We start from the raw sequence: 20284 nt of genomic DNA on the forward strand, positions 1-20284 counted from the left end.
GACGACGACGACGACGACGACGACGACGACGACGACGACGACGACGACGACGACGACGACGACGACGACGACGACGACGACGACGACGACGACGACGACGACGACGACGACGAAGAAATATGTCACGTTATGCGCGTGAGTTCGGTACGCGTTCAACAATAGTTAAAAATGAGAAACGCAACGCACGAAGCCTAAAATCATCGCACCGATCTTACTGAAAAGCCCTTCTTTGCTTATACTCGTGAGCGAAACGATCCATCAGCGTAAGAAAGAACAAACAAGATCATCGTCAACGTGACGTTCCTGTTACACAAATATCTTTCTCTCTCTCTTACATATCACACACGCATCGACACAGTTACAACGCAAGTCGAATCGCTATAATAATTAATATTAATAATAGTAATAATAATATCAATAATAATGCTCGTAAAACTTAACAGAACAAGCATCGTTATAAACGATCACGACACGCACCACGCAGAGTCTGGCTGTGTCAAGAGCCTCGTTATCCTCAGCACGACCAACGCTGCAGGCAGTGACGATGTGAACTACCTAATCCGTATATCAATTGTCACATATTAGGTTTCTACGTTTATATCGTATATGTATATATATACATGATCGCGGATACACATGAGGCCATACCCCTAGAAAACTGGCGTGAAATCAAAACAGGTCGACGAATCGAGGCTGCTGCTGCTGCTGTTGCTGCTGCTGCTGCTACTACTGTTGCGAAACTGGGAGATCGAAGGGTTCTAGCTCGAAGAACGTAGTGTGCAGTCTAGTCTCATCGTCGACTCGTTCCTCCGTTCGGAACCCTTCGATTTGACACGCGATTGATACTTGATTTCAGAGGGGGGATTTTTGTCTTTCTATCTCTCTCTCTCTCTCTCTCTCTCTCTCTCTCTCTCTCTCTCTCTCTCTCTCTCTCTCTCTCTCTCGACAGCGCATCCGGATTTTCGGCGGACTTGAGAAAGCGCAACATTCCGCTCGGCGGCGTTAGAGCGCAAATTGTATTTAGACGCGCACGCAATTTCAGTTTCCCCGGAACTTCTTTCAATGTTCTCGACGATAATTCAAACTTCGAACGAAGTGTCGCAAAAGCGCAGGTGATACATGGGATGGCGCGTAGAATAAATAGTCGTTTGCACAATGTACTTTCGAGATTCTATCGGATCGCAGACTGGGAAAAATATCGAGTCCGTTTAGAATTCGCTATTCTACGATAGATAATGTGATCGAGAAAATTTTCTCTCTCTTTCTCTCTCTCTCTTTTTTTTCATCGCAAAATTGTTTCATTTATACGACGTCGGCAACAATTAAGGACACTCTCCTCATATTTCCTTTCTTTTTTCTTTTCGTTTTAATTCTGCCGGTGTACTATCTGCGAAATTGCTCCTAAGTAATGACGATGAAAGACAATCTTCAATCAAATCCCGTCGCGTCGACACCGAAGGCACCAAGTAAAAGAAATACACAACCCGTCCGTGTTTCCTCATTCTTTTTCCTTTTCTTTATCCTCATTGTTTAACGTTCCAATAATTGCTTCTAATCTTCAGTTCATACTCAGTATTCCTCTTATTCTTTTCTTTTTTGGCACTGTTTGGCCGCGTATTGTGTGTATGTGTATGTTCGAGACGTAGATCACTGCGTCATCACGCTGAAGTGAATTATCGAGGTACTATCAGACATTATATGCGTTACAAGTTTATCTGGGGAAACATCCATAATACATGTTCTATTTTGTATATCATCGTAAATACTTACGTCGGACAAGCAAATACGAATGTGTTTCCGAAACGATTCACTTCTCTTTCTCATTTTCCCTAATATCTCGTAATACTTCAATGATTCACTTTGACAAATTTATAATAAAATTATTTTATTACACCTTATCGTATTTTGACTAAATGTATAGTAAGAAAAGGACAAAGGATGGATCTATATATAGTATTATATATAATTTTTCTTACACAATAAACAGAAACGACAATGGCACAAAGTGTTACTAAACTCGTTACGTTAGCTTTGATTTAGCGTTCATTCGATTATTGGCAACGTGATGAATAAGTTTAAGTGTTAAACGTTAGTCTCGAGCTGATCTCGTTTCGCGCTAATCATCGCTACTTTATTATTCTGTTTTGCTTCTCTTAACGCGCGTTAATTTCTCATTCACGCAGCAGACTCTCATTTTCTCACATTCTCTCTCTCTCTTTCTCTCTCGCATGTTTCTTCTTATGTATTTCTCGTATGTATGTATTATTTGTGTGTCTGTGCAAGGTTTGTAAAAAAAAAAAAAAAAAAAAAAAAAAAAAAAAAAAAAGACCCGACTATACTTCGTTTGAGTCTTTTTACGTCATTGTGCGTCCTTGGGAATCTGACTAGCACATAGATTTCAAACGAATAAATTATACTTTCCTTTCCACTGTTCCCCGTTACCTACACGTCGTTTGCCCGCTGCAAAAGATGCGACACGACGTTACTGTCGCGTACACGCAACATATAAACGTTCGTGAGCCGGTAACAAGCATACATGTTAAACACAAAACGGGAGTTCGTGATTAGCATTTGGCTGCGCGCTATGAGATAATCGGCTCGTTGTCCGAAGACAGTGATGTTGCACACCGCCTGCCTTTTCTCTCAGTATATTGTTCGTTTTACCGAAAGCAGTTTGTCAAACATCATCAGAGTTTCTGTCACTCTTTCTCTCATAATCGTTAAGCGTTAAATGAAGCGTTAAAGAGGGAGAAGGGAAAAAGGTCGAATTTCAACGAGTTGCCACTTGCAAAATGAAAGATAATTTCACTGTACGCTTAATAATCGAAGAAAATACTGCAATTTCTTAAATACTGTAACTCTCCACCGTGAGACACGTAAATGGTTAATCATATTATGTACAGTATCGTGATGTAGTGATAATCCATGAATAAAAGTGATGTATTTGTGAAATGTTTATGTTGCAAAGCTGTCCAAAGTTGTTTCACCTTTCCCGAGCGTCTGACCGAATTGCGTATTTGATGCGAAAGACAAAACAAGCGAGAGTAAGAGTAATATTTTTGACAATTTGCACGTTCGAAGGATTGATATTGTTTTAAGGTTGCAAGTTGCTCGACAGATTGGAAAGTGTTGTAATGTATTAAAATATAAATAAATGTAAGACAGAAAGTGGAAATATAACGTAATGTATAAATATGTAATGCATAGCGCGCATATGTTGACAAAGAAGAAAAGGAGATGATCAGCGCGAGATCAAACGGATCGTCTATTTTGTAAATCATATTAATATTATATAATAATAATCATAATAACGTTAATAACGACAGCGACTGTTTCCATAGAGTGAGCTTCGTGAGCGTATCACAGAACAATATTCGCAGACACACTTGTCGACTGAAGTCACCCTTTTACATGACACTCGTCATCGGGGTCTGATCAATTCAACATAGTGAGTTGTTGGCTCTGCTTGTTCGAGAAAATAATAACTTGAAAAACGCGCAACACACCGGAACGAACTGCTGGAACCGTAACACCGGTCTGCCGGTTCTGTACAACATCACTGTCGTCTCGCGAGAGGCGATTCGTTCGTTCATACGCTCGCACGCTGCCGCGATATAACGTGCATACAGTCAAATGCATCAGTCTCTATCGTATCAAAACCTTCGAGTTATACTGTTAAAACCTCATCAACTTCATCGTCTTCGTCGTCGACAATCACGGATTGGACTTACTGAGGAAGCTGACAAGCATTCGTTCATGCCGTGCACCCAAACGGGCAAACCTCTTAAGTATCGCGACCCTGAGAGTCGTGGAATTGGATGTTAGTTAATTTTTGTTGTTGCTGCGCGGACTCGCCGGTTGACTATTCGCCTGTTGCTGCGCACGTTGTATGTAAATATTCAGGAGCTTCAGTTTACTGGAGTACAAACAGCTCAGGTGTGGTTTGAGAACTTCCTCGCCGACCGCCACGTGGATCGCTACCATGCAAAATACCGCGCTTTTCCGAACAGCGCTCTCGGCATCGTCATAAGCCTGTGTATTGTAACATACCTATTGATACATCGCCCACACGTGATTTTTATAATAGCATGTGAACGTCTTATTTTTGCTTAATATGCACTTGAGAATTTAACATATTTAACATATCATATTATACTATATATTGGGTTGGCAACTAAGTGATTGCGGATTTTGTCGACAGATGGATTTTACATTTTCTTTTGTTTCGTTAACGTGTTCAAAGTAACCTAACCTATATTTTTTCTTATTGTTTGGACTTCTACCTTTCATTTAGTACAAAAATTATATCGATTAGTTGTTTAGTTTTGTTTTTATCCCAATTTAAAAATGGAAGAGCAAGACGTGCACTTCAGACATATTTTATTGTATCATTTCCGAAAAGGCAAGAACGCATCGCAAGCACACGAGAAGTTATGTGCCGTATATGGGAATGAAGCCTTGAAAGAAAGGCAGTGTCAAAATTGGTTTGCCAGATTTCGTTCTGGTGATTTTTCATTGAAAAATGCTCAACGATCTGACCGTCTGGCAGTTGAAGTCGATGAGACCCATATCAAGGCCATTATCGATTCAGATCGTCATAGCACAACACGTGATATTGCAGAGAAGCTCAATGTATCGCATACATGCATTGAAAAAAATTTAAAAAAGCAAATTTAAAATTTTGAATTTTCATTCTTATTTAAAATCCGCAATCACTTAGTTGCCAACCCAATACATTTTATTACAATTCATTAATATCACATTAATTACATTAGCGTTAAGATTTTCGCTAAGCTCACCTTGATGAGACCCGGCATAACCTTGGCAAGATGGGGTTCTATCGCATCGCGACCCCAATGCTCCACTACTTTATGTAACATCTTTATTGCACCCATATTCAAGGGATACGGTTCCGTGGCGATGATAGTCGAGACCAAATGTATAATTTGTTCCGGCTTGAGAACCATGGCTATCGTCGCCGCGCACTTTTCCGCGTTCCAATGTACCTGTCGCAAACAGGAACGTGAGTCTAGCGCAAGTAAACGCATAAACTCTGTGTGTGCTATTTAAAATAATCAAGCGGAGATGATAACTCACTGGAGATCTGCCGCCGCTACCACTGGAAGCATCGACCTTTTGATCGTCGGATTTGTAGGCATAAATAACTTTCAATATTAACAACTCGGGATAAAAGGAGAAGCTCTCTACCAATTCGGGGCACTTAAGCATGTCGATTAGCGTCTGAAGCACTTCTACTTGTATCACCTTACCGTCGTTAGATAGACTATCTAATAAAGTTTTGAGCACTTTCCTGGAACGTCGTATGATCAATAATAAATTACTAAGACGAAAACTTCTCTAATATGAAAGATACACATGAAATCTCGTCTGACTTACTTGAAGTTTCGTTTAATATGCGCCGCGTCACCCTCGCGAACGTACAATTGGAATTCCTGTAAGACAGTGACTTTCTCTGTAGTTTGCGTCATCTTGGACTGTAAAGTCTTGATCATGTTATCCACAATCTCTGGTCTGTTTATCGAGTCTGGCGATGATCCTGCAGATAACATTGAAATATTCGAGTACATAGAAATATTTTATCGTTCAATAATAATTTACATACCATGCGTTTTATAACCATTATTTTCCTGAGGTAGAATCAAATCGCCGGCTATCGTATCGCTGGACCCGTTCACTGTTATGTTGCTGACAGATCGCCCTCGCTGGGTTGGCGAGGAGACGGATGAAGATCGGCCCTGAAACAACAAGTCCAATTATACCACAAAGTATCCTTAAATAATATTATAGACGTTCAACTAATTTTTATTATTATATTCATTTTTTTTTAGTTGTATTTAAAGTCTACTTTTTCCGGCTTTCCTTTAACAAACGCGTTTCAAGGACGCGTCAACTTATTATTAATAAAAAAAAAAAAAAAAAAATAAGCATCGTACATCTTCAGATCGTTTTACTTAAAGGAAATGCCTGTTCGACTTATCATTGAGTCATACTAGGACCTCGAATTCTCAGTGAGGACAGTGGAGGGTAAAATTCGTGAATCTGATGGACATGTGCTCTTCGATTCAGTCGAGAGTAAGCACTATATTTACAAATTTTACAGTTGCAAAGCAATTTTTTCTATTGAATGGAGCCAGTTAGTTCGTTTTGGTCAGTAACGCACATTTAGTTTCAAAGTCTCACCGTTACGAGTCTTCACTGTCCACAATGAAGAATCGAGGTCGTAGTATGACTCAACGATGAATCAGACAGACTTCTATTTCAAACCATCTCGTCTCAGTAATAATGTATCAGATTTCATTGACGAAGAAAAGTCATTATTTTTAAGATTTATATTTTTTTTCGATCCACTTGAACGCCCATCATTCTTTTAGCTTCCTGTCGCGATTTTTTTTTACGTCGCTTACCGAATTAGATAATGTCAGGCCTTCCATTCTCTCCTCCACATCCGCCATGTTACTGATCCCGCTGTCCTTGCTAGTAGTGGCTCTTTCCAGACGTTCAAAGCCATAATTTTGAATCTCAGCGGTTGTGCGTCGCAGCGATCTGTAAGAAGAACTTGAAAATGAAGACATCTCGGCATGAGATGTGATGACTCTAAGAATTTATGCTCAAAGGATCAAGATATAGTCACGTACTTGTACACCTCCTCCAGGTTCTCGTCCCCTCCGTCGATTTCAGTCTTTCCCTCTGCTTTATTGTCGTTTTTCACCTTCGTCCGTGCTGGCGAACTCTGCGCTCTAGGCGGCGGTGTGCCGGGTGACGCCGGGTTACTCGAGGCGGACGATTTTCTCACATGATTCTGTACTAGAGGCCACGCCGTTTCCTGAAGAGAGAGAGAGAAGACACTGATTCAGCACACGTGAGCGGAAAGAAAAACATCAGGCGCTATAGCTGACGCTGAAAAACTTCAACGGTCGTCTCACTCAACACACTTGGTAGTATTTCGGTAATTCGGAGAGTATCATAGTAACTTGAGGCGTATTGAGATTGTAAAGCGATATCACAGCGTTCTGCGCGTGCCTCCTAACGTCTTGGCTTTTAACGTCATTCGACCAGTCGAGCAGCCGTGCTAGCGCTGTTGGTGCAGAACTGCCCAGAGCGGACGGCTCTGCCGTCTCAGCGATCTGCGTGATAAAAGTCAATGCTGCTACTTTCACGCGAGAATTTGGTGTTTGTGTGGGATCTGTCAGATACCTCATCACAGCTGGTAGAAGCTGTTGGCCCGGGAAACAGTCTCTGAACAAATGATTACAACATTTAAGTTTGTCGATATGTAATAACAATCAGTAACATCGCGGTGGTACCCACACGTCACGTCAACGATTGTGCACAAATTCTCACCTCACAACGTCAAGCGTTTTGTGGATCTTTGCTTGTATAGATCCCAGTAGATCGGTACCCAACTTATTGAGGAGCCTCGCGCACAGAACGTAAAGCCAGTCGCCGAGATCCTCGTTGTGAGTGACCAATAATTCGTTCAGCGTGTCCAAGAATAGACTGAACACTTTGGTGTGAGAATCCATGAACATTTTCGTAAAAATGTCCGTCACTCTACGTAATTCTGTGGTAGTTAGTGTATTGCCCGTGTTCAGAAAATGCTGCAAGCCCACTAAACCCTCCTTCCTGTCTCCCCAATGCTTGTGAGCACAGTTCTCAATAATCTCTTTGATGTCCTGTAAAACGGGAAGGCATGGTCGTGTGCTACTTCTTTTAACTTTTTTTAACGTATGTACACATATGCTGATGCTTCGAAATAATATTCTGTCGACAGAGCGTACGCATATGACACTCAATGACATACAATCGCTGTACTCTAACTGTGTGTGATTTCAGCTATCTGCTAGCTTGTGCTCTAATTCACGATACATCTATGTCTCATCAATCTCATCAATGTACAGATACGAAAGAAAGTAGAATTGAACAAACCTTCGGGATAGACTGATCCCATATATCACGGTATAGTCTCGGTTGCGAGCCACTCCATGAGAACGACTATGTGTGGGTAGATGGGCGATGGAGAGATATGGAGAACAGAACGGCGTGTCGCGTTAGTCCAAACCAAACAAATACGCCGTAACAAAACCAAAAGTGAAAACCAGACATGCATTAGCTACATCGTCATACAGTGCGCTAAAGGGTTTTTCGCATTGCGAAGCTATCTCGCGTTTTCCTCATTCTCAATAGAAAAAAAAAAAAAAAAAGACCGACACGTATGTAAATAATAAAGAGCAGTGAAACGAGAGTCCGCTTTAATTCAACAGAAATCAATATCACAGTCCCGAGTCAAATGTAAAACAAATGATGTAGAGCGCGAAGTAACATCTCGAGGTCTGCGTCGTATTGATCGATTTGCATGCTGTATTGAGGTGAAACCTACGTGTATCGCAGAAGCGTCAATTAATCAATTATAAAAAGCGATAAAGTCACTTATTAATGTCACGTGAGGACATGCGTAAAAATTCGTCATATATTAATGCTGTATGATTCGTGAGACAATATGCATGAAGATGCACTTGTAATATCGCATCTTCGTGAACGTGTTAATTTATGAAAAAGAAACATTAATTCATATGGACACGTATTTATTATTAGGTTAACCTCGATTCTATACACGACATACGCTCGTTCTTCGATCGAAGTGACGAAGAAGATCGAATGCCTAAGCCAACGATCGCGCTGTATTTGTTTTCTATATAGGCTTTAAATACGCAAGAGAGAATTTGCACTTACATCACTAGCTCGCCTGAAACCGTCTATGCTTCGTTCCGAGCATATGCTGCTGTTCTCGCTGTCGTCGCTGTGATCCCCTTTAGTTCCCGGTATTCTGGTGTAGTTGTCTATACTGTCGAATGTCAGCGCGTCCGCCAAAGCGGACTCGGCTTCGCGCGACTTCTGCAGCATCTTCTGCGCCATAACCGGCGGTCTGCTGCTGTCCGTCGGCGACATGTGAAGATTTCTGCCCCTGTTAGTCCGAATGATCAAGTGTTTCACTTTGGATCCGACTGGAATATTCGCGACAAACAAACACGTTCGTACATTGTACGTACCTCAGTTTGCTCGCGAAACTTCTGTCCATTCCGAATCTCTGTGGGCTGGGCTCGCGACTGTTACTCGTGCTGCCGATGGCATGTCCAGACAATCGCCTCGGCCTGCCAATCAGTGATTCACCCTCGCGATTGTACGTGGCGTAACTTAATCTAGACGATGGAGAACCCGATCTACTGCTGGCTGTTGTAGTGAAAACATTCGATTGGTCCGTTAATGGATTCAACGTTAAAGATTTTTGTATAAACTTCATATGTAGTTTTGACAGGAAAGATCACAAGACTCACGTTGAGATTGCGAAACTCCGGAGACTCTTGTTCTGGTCCTAGCGACTCTTTCTGGACTAGCAACCGCGTTGGGATCAGGTGATTTACTAGGACGCGCTGCAATATATAAAAATAATACATCAATCAACGCACCCCGATTTGTACGGCCGGATACTTCGTTCTCGATTTGCGCTTTCTGGAATCTATGTGAGACTTTCGAAACTTTCACGTCAAGACGTTACACTCACGTATTGCCGCAGCTGCTTTCTGCCTGCTCATATTAGCGTACATTAATCTAGCCTTCGCCCTTTGAGCAGCTTGCAGATCGATCGCACTAGTAGACCGAACTCCTCCTGGTGTACCTCGATCTGCAAAGACACGATGCAAATTAATTTCACAACAATGACATCACGCAACATCTATTAACCGGTGCTAGAGAGACAGAGAGAGACAGAGAGAGACAGAGAGAGACAGAGAGAGACAGAGAGAGACAGAGAGAGAGAGAGAGAGAGAGAGAGAGAGAGAGAGAGAGAGAGAGAGAGAGAGAGAGAGAGAGAAAACAAAGAAAGAAGAGAGGCCAACGCGAGATAACTAGTTTCGTTTGTGCACAGCGATCTTATTCTTTGCGTGTGACGTAACGAATGATTGCAGAACAATTACAGTGACTGTCTGTTGGTCTTTGCAGTATCGGGATACCAGACTGACGATAAGACCGAGGCAAGGACGGTGTACGTCTGAGCGGGCCGTGTGGCTGGCCCATGGTCTGATGCAAATTTTCCGTACTACCTTCATACGTTTTAACGTAAAGAGAAGAAGTCGCAAAGCAGCATGAAAACAGAGTGAGACAAGTCCTTTATGTTAGGATCGCAGGAAACACGAGTAACAACTGTTACATATTCAACGTAGACTTTACTCTTTCTTTTGTTCTCGATACATCGGCTGGTTTTTTGTCGCGGTATTGCTAAGAAGGCGGTATTCAAAGAAATGAAGCGCTCTTACCTGCCGCGCTCATCACAGGTCGAGCTGTACGTGGACTAACGCTCGACGATCTCGCATTAGCCACAATATTTAAACTATTACTACTGCCGCTATTGCTGAGAGACATCAAGGAGCGTTTGTATGTCGCATCCAGGTTATTAAGTAGTATCTCAGCCTGCTCTGGAAAGTGATTTTTAAATGCCCAGTATGATCTATAAAAAGCGATAGAATTAACAACGTCGTCATGTCGATCTTCTTGTTAAAGGAAGAAGCATGTTGAAGGATGACTCGAAGAAAGGCGCACTCACTTCCTGGCAAAAACTCGCGCTTCCGCGTCAGAGTCGGCGATGCCTTTCTTGAGCGCGTCTGGCAATACCGTGACGTGCTTTTGCAATATCTGCGTAGGCCAGGTCTGCAGAATTAAAGCCAGATATTCCCAGGACGCGCGGCGGATGTCTTTGCTCTTGTTGCTCACGCACGATATAATAATAGGCACGTATCGACTGCAGTGGGTATTTTGAAGGATAAACCTAACTGCCACCGCACCGGCTGTCGCCACGACCTAGTGACGACCGTGAAAGAAAAATGTTCGGTAATTAAGTAAAATTATAGTCTTTTATAAGGATTATAAATGAAGATCAACAAGGACACACACACACCACATGTGTGTTCTACATGACACTCTACGAAGTACAAATATATCCGTCCAAGTCGTAGGCGAAAAGTCATTTGAACGACATAATCGTGTTTAAATGATGTACTTAGCAGAAGCATCGGTATTCCGTGAAACTCACCTTGGCACTGTTCTGTATGAGGTTCATTAACGTGAGCAAAACAGCCTCGCCAAAACTGGCGAATTTGGTCTTCAGGCTGTGACTCAGAAAGGCTAGAGTTATACATGCCTCTCTCGCCACTTGGGATCTAAGATCGGTGCAAGCCTGTTCGAACGGTCGCTGTACGCTCTTTAGGCACTCGTGGAAATTTTCGTAGTTAGTGCCACCTGCGAGTACAATGGCTCTTAACTTTCTCATCTGCAAAAAGGCAAAAAGACACGGTTAGAAAAAATCACCGGTTGTAGAGGAGAGAAAAGTAGAGAAAAGAAAAGAGAGATCGCATTCACTCGATGCTCACACTATCCATTCTCTGTTTCCAGTCTTTCTTGTCATCGCCCACTGTATCCTTGATAATCTTCATTTGTTCTTCGAGATCCTTTGCTGAATATAACGTGACGGTAGGTACGTCCTCGAACGAAGTGATGAAGCATTCTTCGTCGACAGCTCCGGCTTGCGCTGGACAGAGCATGCAGTGAAAATATTCGTTGTATACACCAGGCTGAATATAATAATATAACAATGCACGTGTAAGATGTGTGCGCGTCGAATTGCAATAATTATATCTCCGAATCTACACATTATTGTTCATGCCTGACATTTTTACAGTTCCCGATTAGCTTATATGAATGGCTACGAACAATGATCGTGAACAACAGCGTTCAAGCTGAACTCACAATACGAACGATAATGGAAAGCACTTCAAAATAATAAACATATGATTGCAAATAATAATTAACAAGCATTATGTGTAGCTACACATCAAGGTGACATCAAGCGTACGACGATGACAACGATGTGCGGGGGTTTTCATTTGCATACTATAAACTATCCCATTCAGTAAGGACAACAAATTAATGTGTGAGATGTGTGTGTGTGTGTGTGTGTGTAATTTGTTGTAATTTATCGACCGCAATTTTCGTTATATGCAAAATTTACTCTTGTATCTCAAATCAAGTCACAACGCGAACATGTCCCCAGTCGAAAAAGTCACTTCGATTCCCTGAGTATATATATATTTTAAATGCCAATAGTAGACTTGGATATACCTGTTGCCGATCTTACTGATAGAGCTCTTTTGACGGTCGCTGCCCTTGGAACCGTGGATGATGAAGTAGTACCAGAGTGAGCTGTCATGCAAGCGAACAGTTAGAGCATCATTCTCGTCATCGTGACATCAACGCACGTTGACCGTTTGCTGACGAGTCTTTCGACGTGTGTTTGGTTTGTTTGTTTGTTTGTTTGTTAACAATGATGCAAAAGTAAAGCTGCGCCGCGGTTAAAACTCAAGCGTATTACACGGCGTGTTTGCCCGTACATACGTGCGCGTCTAGTTTTGCAGAGAATTGTGCTTCTGTGACATTATTAGTCAACATTGAGTCATGACATTCACATAAATCCTCAGATGAAACAGAGACACATTTCAGGTAAAATACGCCGGGACGATCATTCACAGTACGAACAACTTTCGACTTACACGACAGCAGGCCAACAGTGCTACGCGTTAATATTCGCGTGTAATTGAAGTACACGACACATTCAGTTTCAATATGCTAGCCAAAAGTGAAGGGAGGAAGACGACGAGTTTTATAAATTAAACAGTACACGCGTTCGACAAGCGTTACAAATAACAAACAGAATTATCGAATCCACGCAATAACACTACGACAATTCCGGTACTCGACACCTACCAACTGAAGAGGTCTTTAAATAAACTATAAAAAGACTTTTACCGCAACTAACTTTGCGACATGTCATGCTCTCGAATGAAATGTTAACGTTGGATCGGTCATGTGATTCGCGATGGTAACAATTGAGACACGTGTGTAACTTGCGATATACCTAACGTGGAGGATGGCGTCTTCGCGGGTCCAAATTGACCTCTTTTGGGCGGCATGTTCAGCCTCTTAACGGGAGCCGATTTGACCTACAATAGAAAATCGTGTTTTCACATTCGTTCGATCTATAAGCGCTAGCTTCAAAGTTGTTTGCGTCCTCGCAAACTTCACACTCACCGCTCTGTCAGGCTCGTCACTGTCCTTGCCAACTGAAACAGAGGAGAAAAATCAATCGTTAGTTCGGGATCCTTCTTCGTCAGTAAATCGTCGTCGAAGTAAATCGCCAACTTTGTTGAAGCGCGTGAAATTCCCAAATGAAACAATCGATCGTTCGGTGCAATGAATTAATCTTAAGTCAAATAAATCTTAAATCAAAGAATAATTAATAAATTTGAGTTTGCGTCAGTTTTCAATCACACGTGACGACATCCGCGACTTCTCCGGACACTCGGACTTAACTCGCATCTACTTCCACTTGGAATACCTCGCTTGAAACGAGTCTCAAGGAATCCATCACCAATGGACGGCGTTAAACGTCCGAGAATATCTCGCTGCGAGACATCTCGTCATAATTACAGCGTGTCGCAACGCATCGCAGGACCGTCTGCTGGTCCTCGTGAAATGAGAATTTATGTACCTAGATCCGGGTACAACCACGGTGGCTTATGGATATCGCAGTGACAACCTCTTGCCCTCGCCCCGGGATGCTTGACTATGTTATCCCACTGCAGTATCCACCTGCTGCTCGCATCCCACAACTTCTTATCGATACTGGGGTACTTCTTCAACCCCCGACGTAAGCAGCGGTGTCCGCTCGGTACTAACACGTCGGCGTCGTTCATCGCGAGTGATATATGCACGAGGCACGAATCCTTCCTTCTCTAGTGGCAAGGATAAATTCCTCGACGGGTCGCGAGAGCGTTACCACGACGACGCTGGCATTTCGCCGGCGTCGTCATCCTAATGAAATTCGGTGCGAGAAACGGGATTTTCCCACCTCCGTTCTTCTCTCGAGATCGCACTGTCGCTGAATTTTTTTTTCTCTTTTTCCTTTCAATGTCTACCGCCTCCAGAAGCCTCCAGAAGCCTCCAAGCAGCAGTACGGTATATCGTCGAACTGCAGATTTGAAGGAACAAAGTCGATAGCACCAAGAAGACGAAAGCGGGAGGTAATCGACGGTAAATTACCCCCTCCCGCGGCTACAACAACAGAGTATCAGAGCGAGGATGCGATATGGAGAGCGTTTATTGCGAGCAATTAACGCGGTTATCTCTAAACTCGAGCCGTTCGCGATAGCGACAAGTCACGAGAAGCCGGCTGATGAGCGCACGAGTTCGCGCGCTCGGCTTTGTGCTTTTCTCTCCCTGCGATGCATCGCGAGATCCTCGCTAATGAATGTCTGAAGAGGAGAGGAGCTCACGAAAGTGTAAAATCCGCGAGGGAAACGCGCGACTGTCGCCCAAGCCGCGTACACGCAGTGAAAGTAATCCTTGTTCCTCGCCCTTTCCCGCGCGTGCACGCTACCACGTCGAATTAATTTCCACATCCTAATTGGATGTTCCCGCGAATGAGCCTTATTAATGCGCCGCTGCGAGCGACTCATTAGATAGCGCCCGCCTCTGTCTACCTGATCGCGCGCGCCCGAAAATGATCAACCGGAGGAGAACGAGACGATTCCTCGTTTCACGGGATGTGTTTGCAACGAGACTGTAACAACACCGCGATAACACGGCACAACACCGACGGAGAGCCAAAACTCTCCCCGATTAACTTGATCATTATTCAATAACCACTTGCCATGGTCACTACTTGCCAGAAATTGCCAGAAAAAGACGAGTCTCAGTTACGCAATTACGGAAGAAAGCAGCGTGATAATTCTAACAGGACTATCCGCGAAGCGATAACGACAATATACGACAAGATACTGGAACCGAGAGAATTCCAAGAGCGTATCGCCGATAGCGGGTTGCCAACTGTCCGGTTTTGAGAACTGTCAAGTTTTCAGAAGTCTTGTCCAGTGTCCGGTTAATAAGTCAAACCGAGCGTCATATGTCGCCGAGTTTTAAGTTATACCCAATCGATGGAATGAGAGTTGAGATTTTAGCAACGTTTCTCCGTTTCAAGCGATCTACGTCACGATCGAGCGTCACGAAGAGCCATCTAGTGGATGATCTGCCGATCCATCATTCCATATATACGAAAAAAGTAATAGTTTATTATTTTATTCGATCAAATCTTGCTTATAAAATTGTTTGGAAATTAATATTGTAAATCAATTCTTGTCATATTTTGTATTTAATGTAACGTTATTATGATTATTATTTCTGTCCGGTTTGGGTTTGTCACCAAAGAAGAAATGCCCGGTAATTTTAACTTTCGGATCTGGCAACCCTAATCCCGCCGAGCGTCGTCGAGCAAGCCCGACGTGGAACAACAGAATGTACATTTTTTCGATCTACGGCTCTCCCGCGTGATGCTACAAATCTCGTCGCTCCCGTCGAGATAAGACGAGTCATTCCGGCGATGCTCATTCAATTTCGAAACGAGCCGCTTAACAAAGCGCACCGAGGCGAGTGTCTGGAATTATTATGGCGTAAACTGGCGGTTTGTAGCGAATGGCGAGAGTAAACAGCAATTAGGCCTCTTTCCGTGGGATTTCAAAATTGCCCGACGTAACAGCTCCTAATGTTTACTCGGCTCTCTCGCAAGCATCTTATTATCTGCCTGCCTGCCTGCCTGCCGTGCATTCTCCGCGGTCGTACGCATGTACGCATTAAGAGGTCTCGATAGTTATCCGCGGCCGCGTCGGTGCGTTTGCAGCGAGAGCGCGGTGTGCACTCCGAAGGATTCCTTCTCTTCTTCTCACCTCGCCGCCTCCTCGCGAGGCAACGCACAACACGGGGACTTTCGACATTCGGCGCGTCGGCGGCATTCACTCCTCGGCGAGAGAGCTTTTCGCGCGCGCTCGAACCGCGCTAATGAGCTTTCGTGTCTGTCGTTTAGCGTACGTAGCGTATAAAACGGGTAATGCAATCATTACGCTCGAGAAAATTGGATCTCGATAAGCGCGAGTTACGTTATAATTCTCAGCGCAAGTTGCAAGACACATCCGCTCCTGGTTCAGAAATTCACTCCTCAACGGATTTATCTCGCTCTCTGTTTGTCCATCGGAAATTCAACATTCCAACATGGCCGTGGATCGTTGCGCGCGGCAATTATATATCGCGATCGCGATTTATTTGCGAGTTTCACACCGCCGCCGCGACCGGGGCGGCGGTAGAACGTTCTTCTCTTCGGGAAGGTGACGAACTTGAAACTTCTTCATCTATTTGTAAGCGAACGATCGTCCAATAATAAATAAACGAGTCGTTATTATCGCCGCGCACATCGTCGATAATAATATCCCGGGAAAAGCGAGAATACGATATAGACGAGAGATATACGAGCGGCATCGAGAACTATCAGGCCGGCCGATCGCGACCCATTTATTAATATCTTCGATACCGGTTCAGTGTTCTCCGGTAACAATGAACGTACATTCACACGCGCCACGTTACACGTAACAAGACCGGTTAATGAGAAACCCCATTTTCTCACGTTACAGATAGCATCGTCGTCTCTCGCGCGCCTTCTCCTCGTCTTTCCAGCGGCGTTTCATTCAGACCTCCGTCCGCGTTTTCCGAGTTGGGGACGACGAGGAGGAGAAGGAGAAGGAGGAAGAGGAGGAGGAGGAGAAGGAGAACGGAGAGCGAGTCGTTGTTTTTGACACACGCTCTGAATCTTCGTTATCGGGGTTGATGAACGAGCTCTTCTTCGCGCTCCACAGAATCGAATTAAAGCGACCGAACGCGATCATTCCAGAGTATAAGTGTCTCCTCGAGGGAAGAAAAAGATGCAAAACACTTCACACCGTTGAGTGACAACCGTTGGAGTAACCACCACCACGTGTCCGGCTCGTTTCTCTCTCTCTCTCGAGAACGCGCACCTATTATTATTATGAACATCATTCTCCTGAAACCGAGAGAGAAAAAAACGTCGACGAACGTTCGACTCCATGACCACGTGGTCTCTTCGTCAACGCGACACGTGCTTCAAACCACCGACGCGACCGCCGGGGCCACCGCGTGGTTTCGGAGGAAAAAAAAAAAAAAAAATTATAATATTCATCGTACTTCCCGGAATCGCATTTCGCGATCACGATCGGCCGACCGATCTTCGCTGCCATTATTATATGTGTACACGCTATTACCGCGCACACGTGCGCCCCGACAGCGGGTATTTATTGTGGTCAACGTGAATTAGCATCGCCTCCTAGTAGTGTGTAAATCGCGCGGCGAGAATGCCGCGTACAAAAAACGACATCGAGCCATGTGTTAAATCGCGCAAAAAGCCGCCAGACCTCGCGGCTGATCGCGCTCGCGCGCGCGCTTCAAACGACGTCGCGACTTATTAACGTGCCGTCGGTTGTTCCGCTAATTATGCAAGATCGATCAAGGATTGAGATTCGCTTTGCTCAAGCCGAATACAGACCGCGACGAAGTGCGGTCGATCGGTTCTCGAGCGAGGCTTCGTTTCACGCCTCGTTATGAAATAATACGCGAACGAGACAATACGTCGACAGGCATCTTCGCGTCCTGTGCGGGAAAAAAGAAGAAAGAAAGCAACTGGTCGGCTCCGTCGGCTAACGACGGGCAGGATATCTCGTGCTTTTGCGTATGAAAGGTAAACAGGTGCAAAACGTCGCCGGTGAGTGCGTAAAATCCTGTTCCGTGCATCGCGTAATAACGTTGTAATATCGAAGAACGCTGCCTAGAGAGATTGCCCGTGCTCGTGCGGGCGCGCAAAAAAGAAGCCGCGATCACACTTTGATCATCTCTTTCCTCTCCCTCTCTCCCTCCCTCTCTCTCTCTCTCTCTCTCGTGACAGGAGTAAATGCGGCATAATAAATGAAAAGCGCCGACGGGCGTATTTAGCCGCTATTTTAAAATACGAGCCCTTCTCGCGCATACGCGAGGAATCTCTCTCTCTCTCTCTCTCTCTCTCTGTGTCGAGTGAGAGATGATTCTTCAAGAGGCGAGAGCGAGAAGCGTCCTTCTTGTCGCATTACATAATTAATCCGCGCGTTCCGTAGCCACGTAACGAGAAGAATATGACTTCTGCATTCACACCCCCGTATCTAATGAATGCTCGAGCGGCGGTGAATCATCTAGTTCATCGTGCGGACGAGAAAGTGCATTAGTAATTCCGATCCCGCGCGCGCTTCGGTCTTTTTAACACGCTCGCCACCGACGAACACACACCTCCGTGGTCGTGTGGAACATCGTCGAGCGAATCGTGAACTCTCGCTGGAGAGGAAACTCGAAACGTGACGCAAAAATCAAGGCGATACGGGGAGAATGTAAAAACGAACAAAAGCATGGGGACCAAATCCGTGGAGAGTCGCGAGGCGAAGTTCTAATCTCCAAGAACGCCCGCACTCGGAATGCTTGCGTAGACTTGCTGAAACTCCAACTGAATGAATATTCCGAAAGCATTGTGGCAGATATCCTTGTCAAGTTTAAAGCAAAAATCGCCGAGTTCTATCTTTACAAGTCGGAATCCCCTCTCCCGCGGAGGGAGGACAGTCAGTTTGCGGATTTTATTTTCGTACACTTTTGCGCCCGCCGGATAAAATTTATAGGCTCGCCATCTCCGACGATCTTGAACGTCGCCTCCTCCTAATCGACTAGTCGTAAAGCACGAGATATCACGGCGTTCGGCGCGGAATCGGACACAAGGCAACTGCGTCGTGAGATTCTTTTCGGGATAACGCGCGGCTCTCGCTTGCATCCTCACGCTTCCGACATCGCTATTTCTCAGCGTCGTAGCCGCGGGCACGGAACAATCGGACTCGCATAAGCGGATCTATGCGCGCCTCTAACAACAGCGCGCCAGTCGTTTGTTTCGCGTCGCCTCATCGCGCACTACGAAGCATCTGCGTTAAACCAATCAACAAACGAACCAAGCGATCGAGCGAGTGAACGAGCGAGCAACCGAACAAACAACAAACAAACAAATAAATAAATAAATAAATAAACAACCAACCAACCGACCACACCGACGATTGATCGACCATCACACGTCACACAGTCGTGATATCATCAATAACATCGTCGCGACGCGGCGCGGCGCGACACGAACGATAATGCACTTCGCGAGCACTTATCGTCGCAAGTTCCACGCAATGTCGCGAGATAAACACTGCCTAGCGAAATTATCGAACAAGAATCGACCATGCGCGTCACTTGTACAGCAGCCGTGGTACAAAGAGAAGTCCTCCAGCGATCAAGTCCCACGGGGAAGGCCGAATTTCACGCGAGAGGCACGCCGCGCGCGTCCGGAGAGAACGTCGCGCGTTCCCGCCGCGACGAGAGAGAAACTATCGGGGATCACTGTCGCATGCTCCGAGTTCCGAGTGACTTCTCTTCCGAGGGAGAATCGAAATGATACGAGAGCCTCTCTCGCGGGTGCGCGCACCATGGAGACAGAGAGACGGGGGAGAACAAAAGAGCCACGATCGCACGCCGCGTGCATCGGTGCGCGATGCATCGGCCACTTACGACGAGCACGCGAGCACACGTCTCTAACGTTGCTAAACACCGACTCGTTTACTCTCTCGGCGGCGGACTACTCCCGGGAGTAAGCGCTTATGCGCGCAGAACGCGAGTAAAGCAGCCGACGAAGGAGGGGGTCCCACGCGAACCTTCCCCTATCGACGGTGTCCCGCCGCTTGGAAGGGGCCAAAAGCCGCAGGAACAACACGGGGGGACGCGCGTAGCTGCTGCTGCTGCTGCTGCTGCACGCTCGCCGATTCCGGAAAATCAATGTCGCCGATGTTCTGTCGCGAACTGTGTCACCGAGGACAATGGTACGCTCGCGAAAACGCTGCCTCGCCGAGGTCGGCCTGTCCGTGCGACTTTGTCCGCCTAGACCTTATCTGCGAGCTTAACGCCATTTTTTCCCGAAACGGAACTTTCTGTCGAGACTCACACACACACACACACACAGATCTCTCGGTCATTAATCAGGATTTATTTCGGTCAATAAAAGTCACGCACACGGAGGGAACGTTGAGTAATTTTCTTTTCAGTATTTCGCTCGGTCCTGCGACTATTTTTCGCGTTGTTTCCGTTGTCTCTCTTTCTCCCTTTGATGTTCGCCGATGTGACTGACGCCGCAATTTTCGGACATTTTCTCGTCAGTCACTAATCAGAATTTATTTCGGCCAATAAAAGTCACGCACACGGAGGGACGGGGGGATCCGGC

The 20284-nt window shown here is 45.1% G+C and overlaps 1 protein-coding gene across 5 annotated transcripts in view; it reads right to left on the bottom strand.

Annotated features, from left to right (window-relative positions):
* Positions 1-920: 920 nt before the first annotated feature.
* Positions 921-20284, bottom strand: part of chb (CLIP-associating protein) — a 41485-nt gene continuing 22121 nt past the window's right edge. Inside the window, exons 1-23 of one of the 5 annotated variants that reach the window (XM_025296779.1) lie at positions 13616-15143; positions 13156-13187; positions 12983-13067; positions 12190-12270; positions 11442-11599; positions 11105-11341; positions 10619-10872; positions 10332-10522; positions 9993-10118; positions 9581-9700; positions 9354-9449; positions 9069-9249; positions 8752-8983; positions 7948-8013; positions 7363-7694; positions 6954-7257; positions 6657-6844; positions 6426-6564; positions 5624-5756; positions 5398-5557; positions 5098-5311; positions 4800-5006; positions 921-4032 (exon numbers count right to left, since the gene is read on the bottom strand). In XM_025296779.1, the coding sequence (XP_025152564.1) occupies positions 3826-4032; positions 4800-5006; positions 5098-5311; positions 5398-5557; positions 5624-5756; positions 6426-6564; positions 6657-6844; positions 6954-7257; positions 7363-7694; positions 7948-8013; positions 8752-8983; positions 9069-9249; positions 9354-9449; positions 9581-9700; positions 9993-10118; positions 10332-10522; positions 10619-10872; positions 11105-11341; positions 11442-11599; positions 12190-12270; positions 12983-13067; positions 13156-13187; positions 13616-13820 (3948 nt within the window). In that variant the 5' untranslated portion in view covers positions 13821-15143 and the 3' untranslated portion in view covers positions 921-3825. Of the gene's footprint in view, positions 4033-4799; positions 5007-5097; positions 5312-5397; positions 5558-5623; positions 5757-6425; positions 6565-6656; positions 6845-6953; positions 7258-7362; positions 7695-7947; positions 8014-8751; positions 8984-9068; positions 9250-9353; positions 9450-9580; positions 9701-9992; positions 10119-10331; positions 10523-10618; positions 10873-11104; positions 11342-11441; positions 11600-12189; positions 12271-12982; positions 13068-13155; positions 13188-13615; positions 15144-20284 lie in introns of those variants that run through there. The other 4 variants (XM_019842422.2, XM_011144869.3, XM_019842423.2 and 1 more) reach the window with 4 other exon arrangements.

The sequence above is a fragment of the Harpegnathos saltator genome, unplaced genomic scaffold (assembly GCF_003227715.2).
Source record: "Harpegnathos saltator strain DR-91 unplaced genomic scaffold, Hsal_v8.6 scaffold16, whole genome shotgun sequence".
Taxonomy (NCBI): domain Eukaryota; kingdom Metazoa; phylum Arthropoda; class Insecta; order Hymenoptera; family Formicidae; genus Harpegnathos; species Harpegnathos saltator.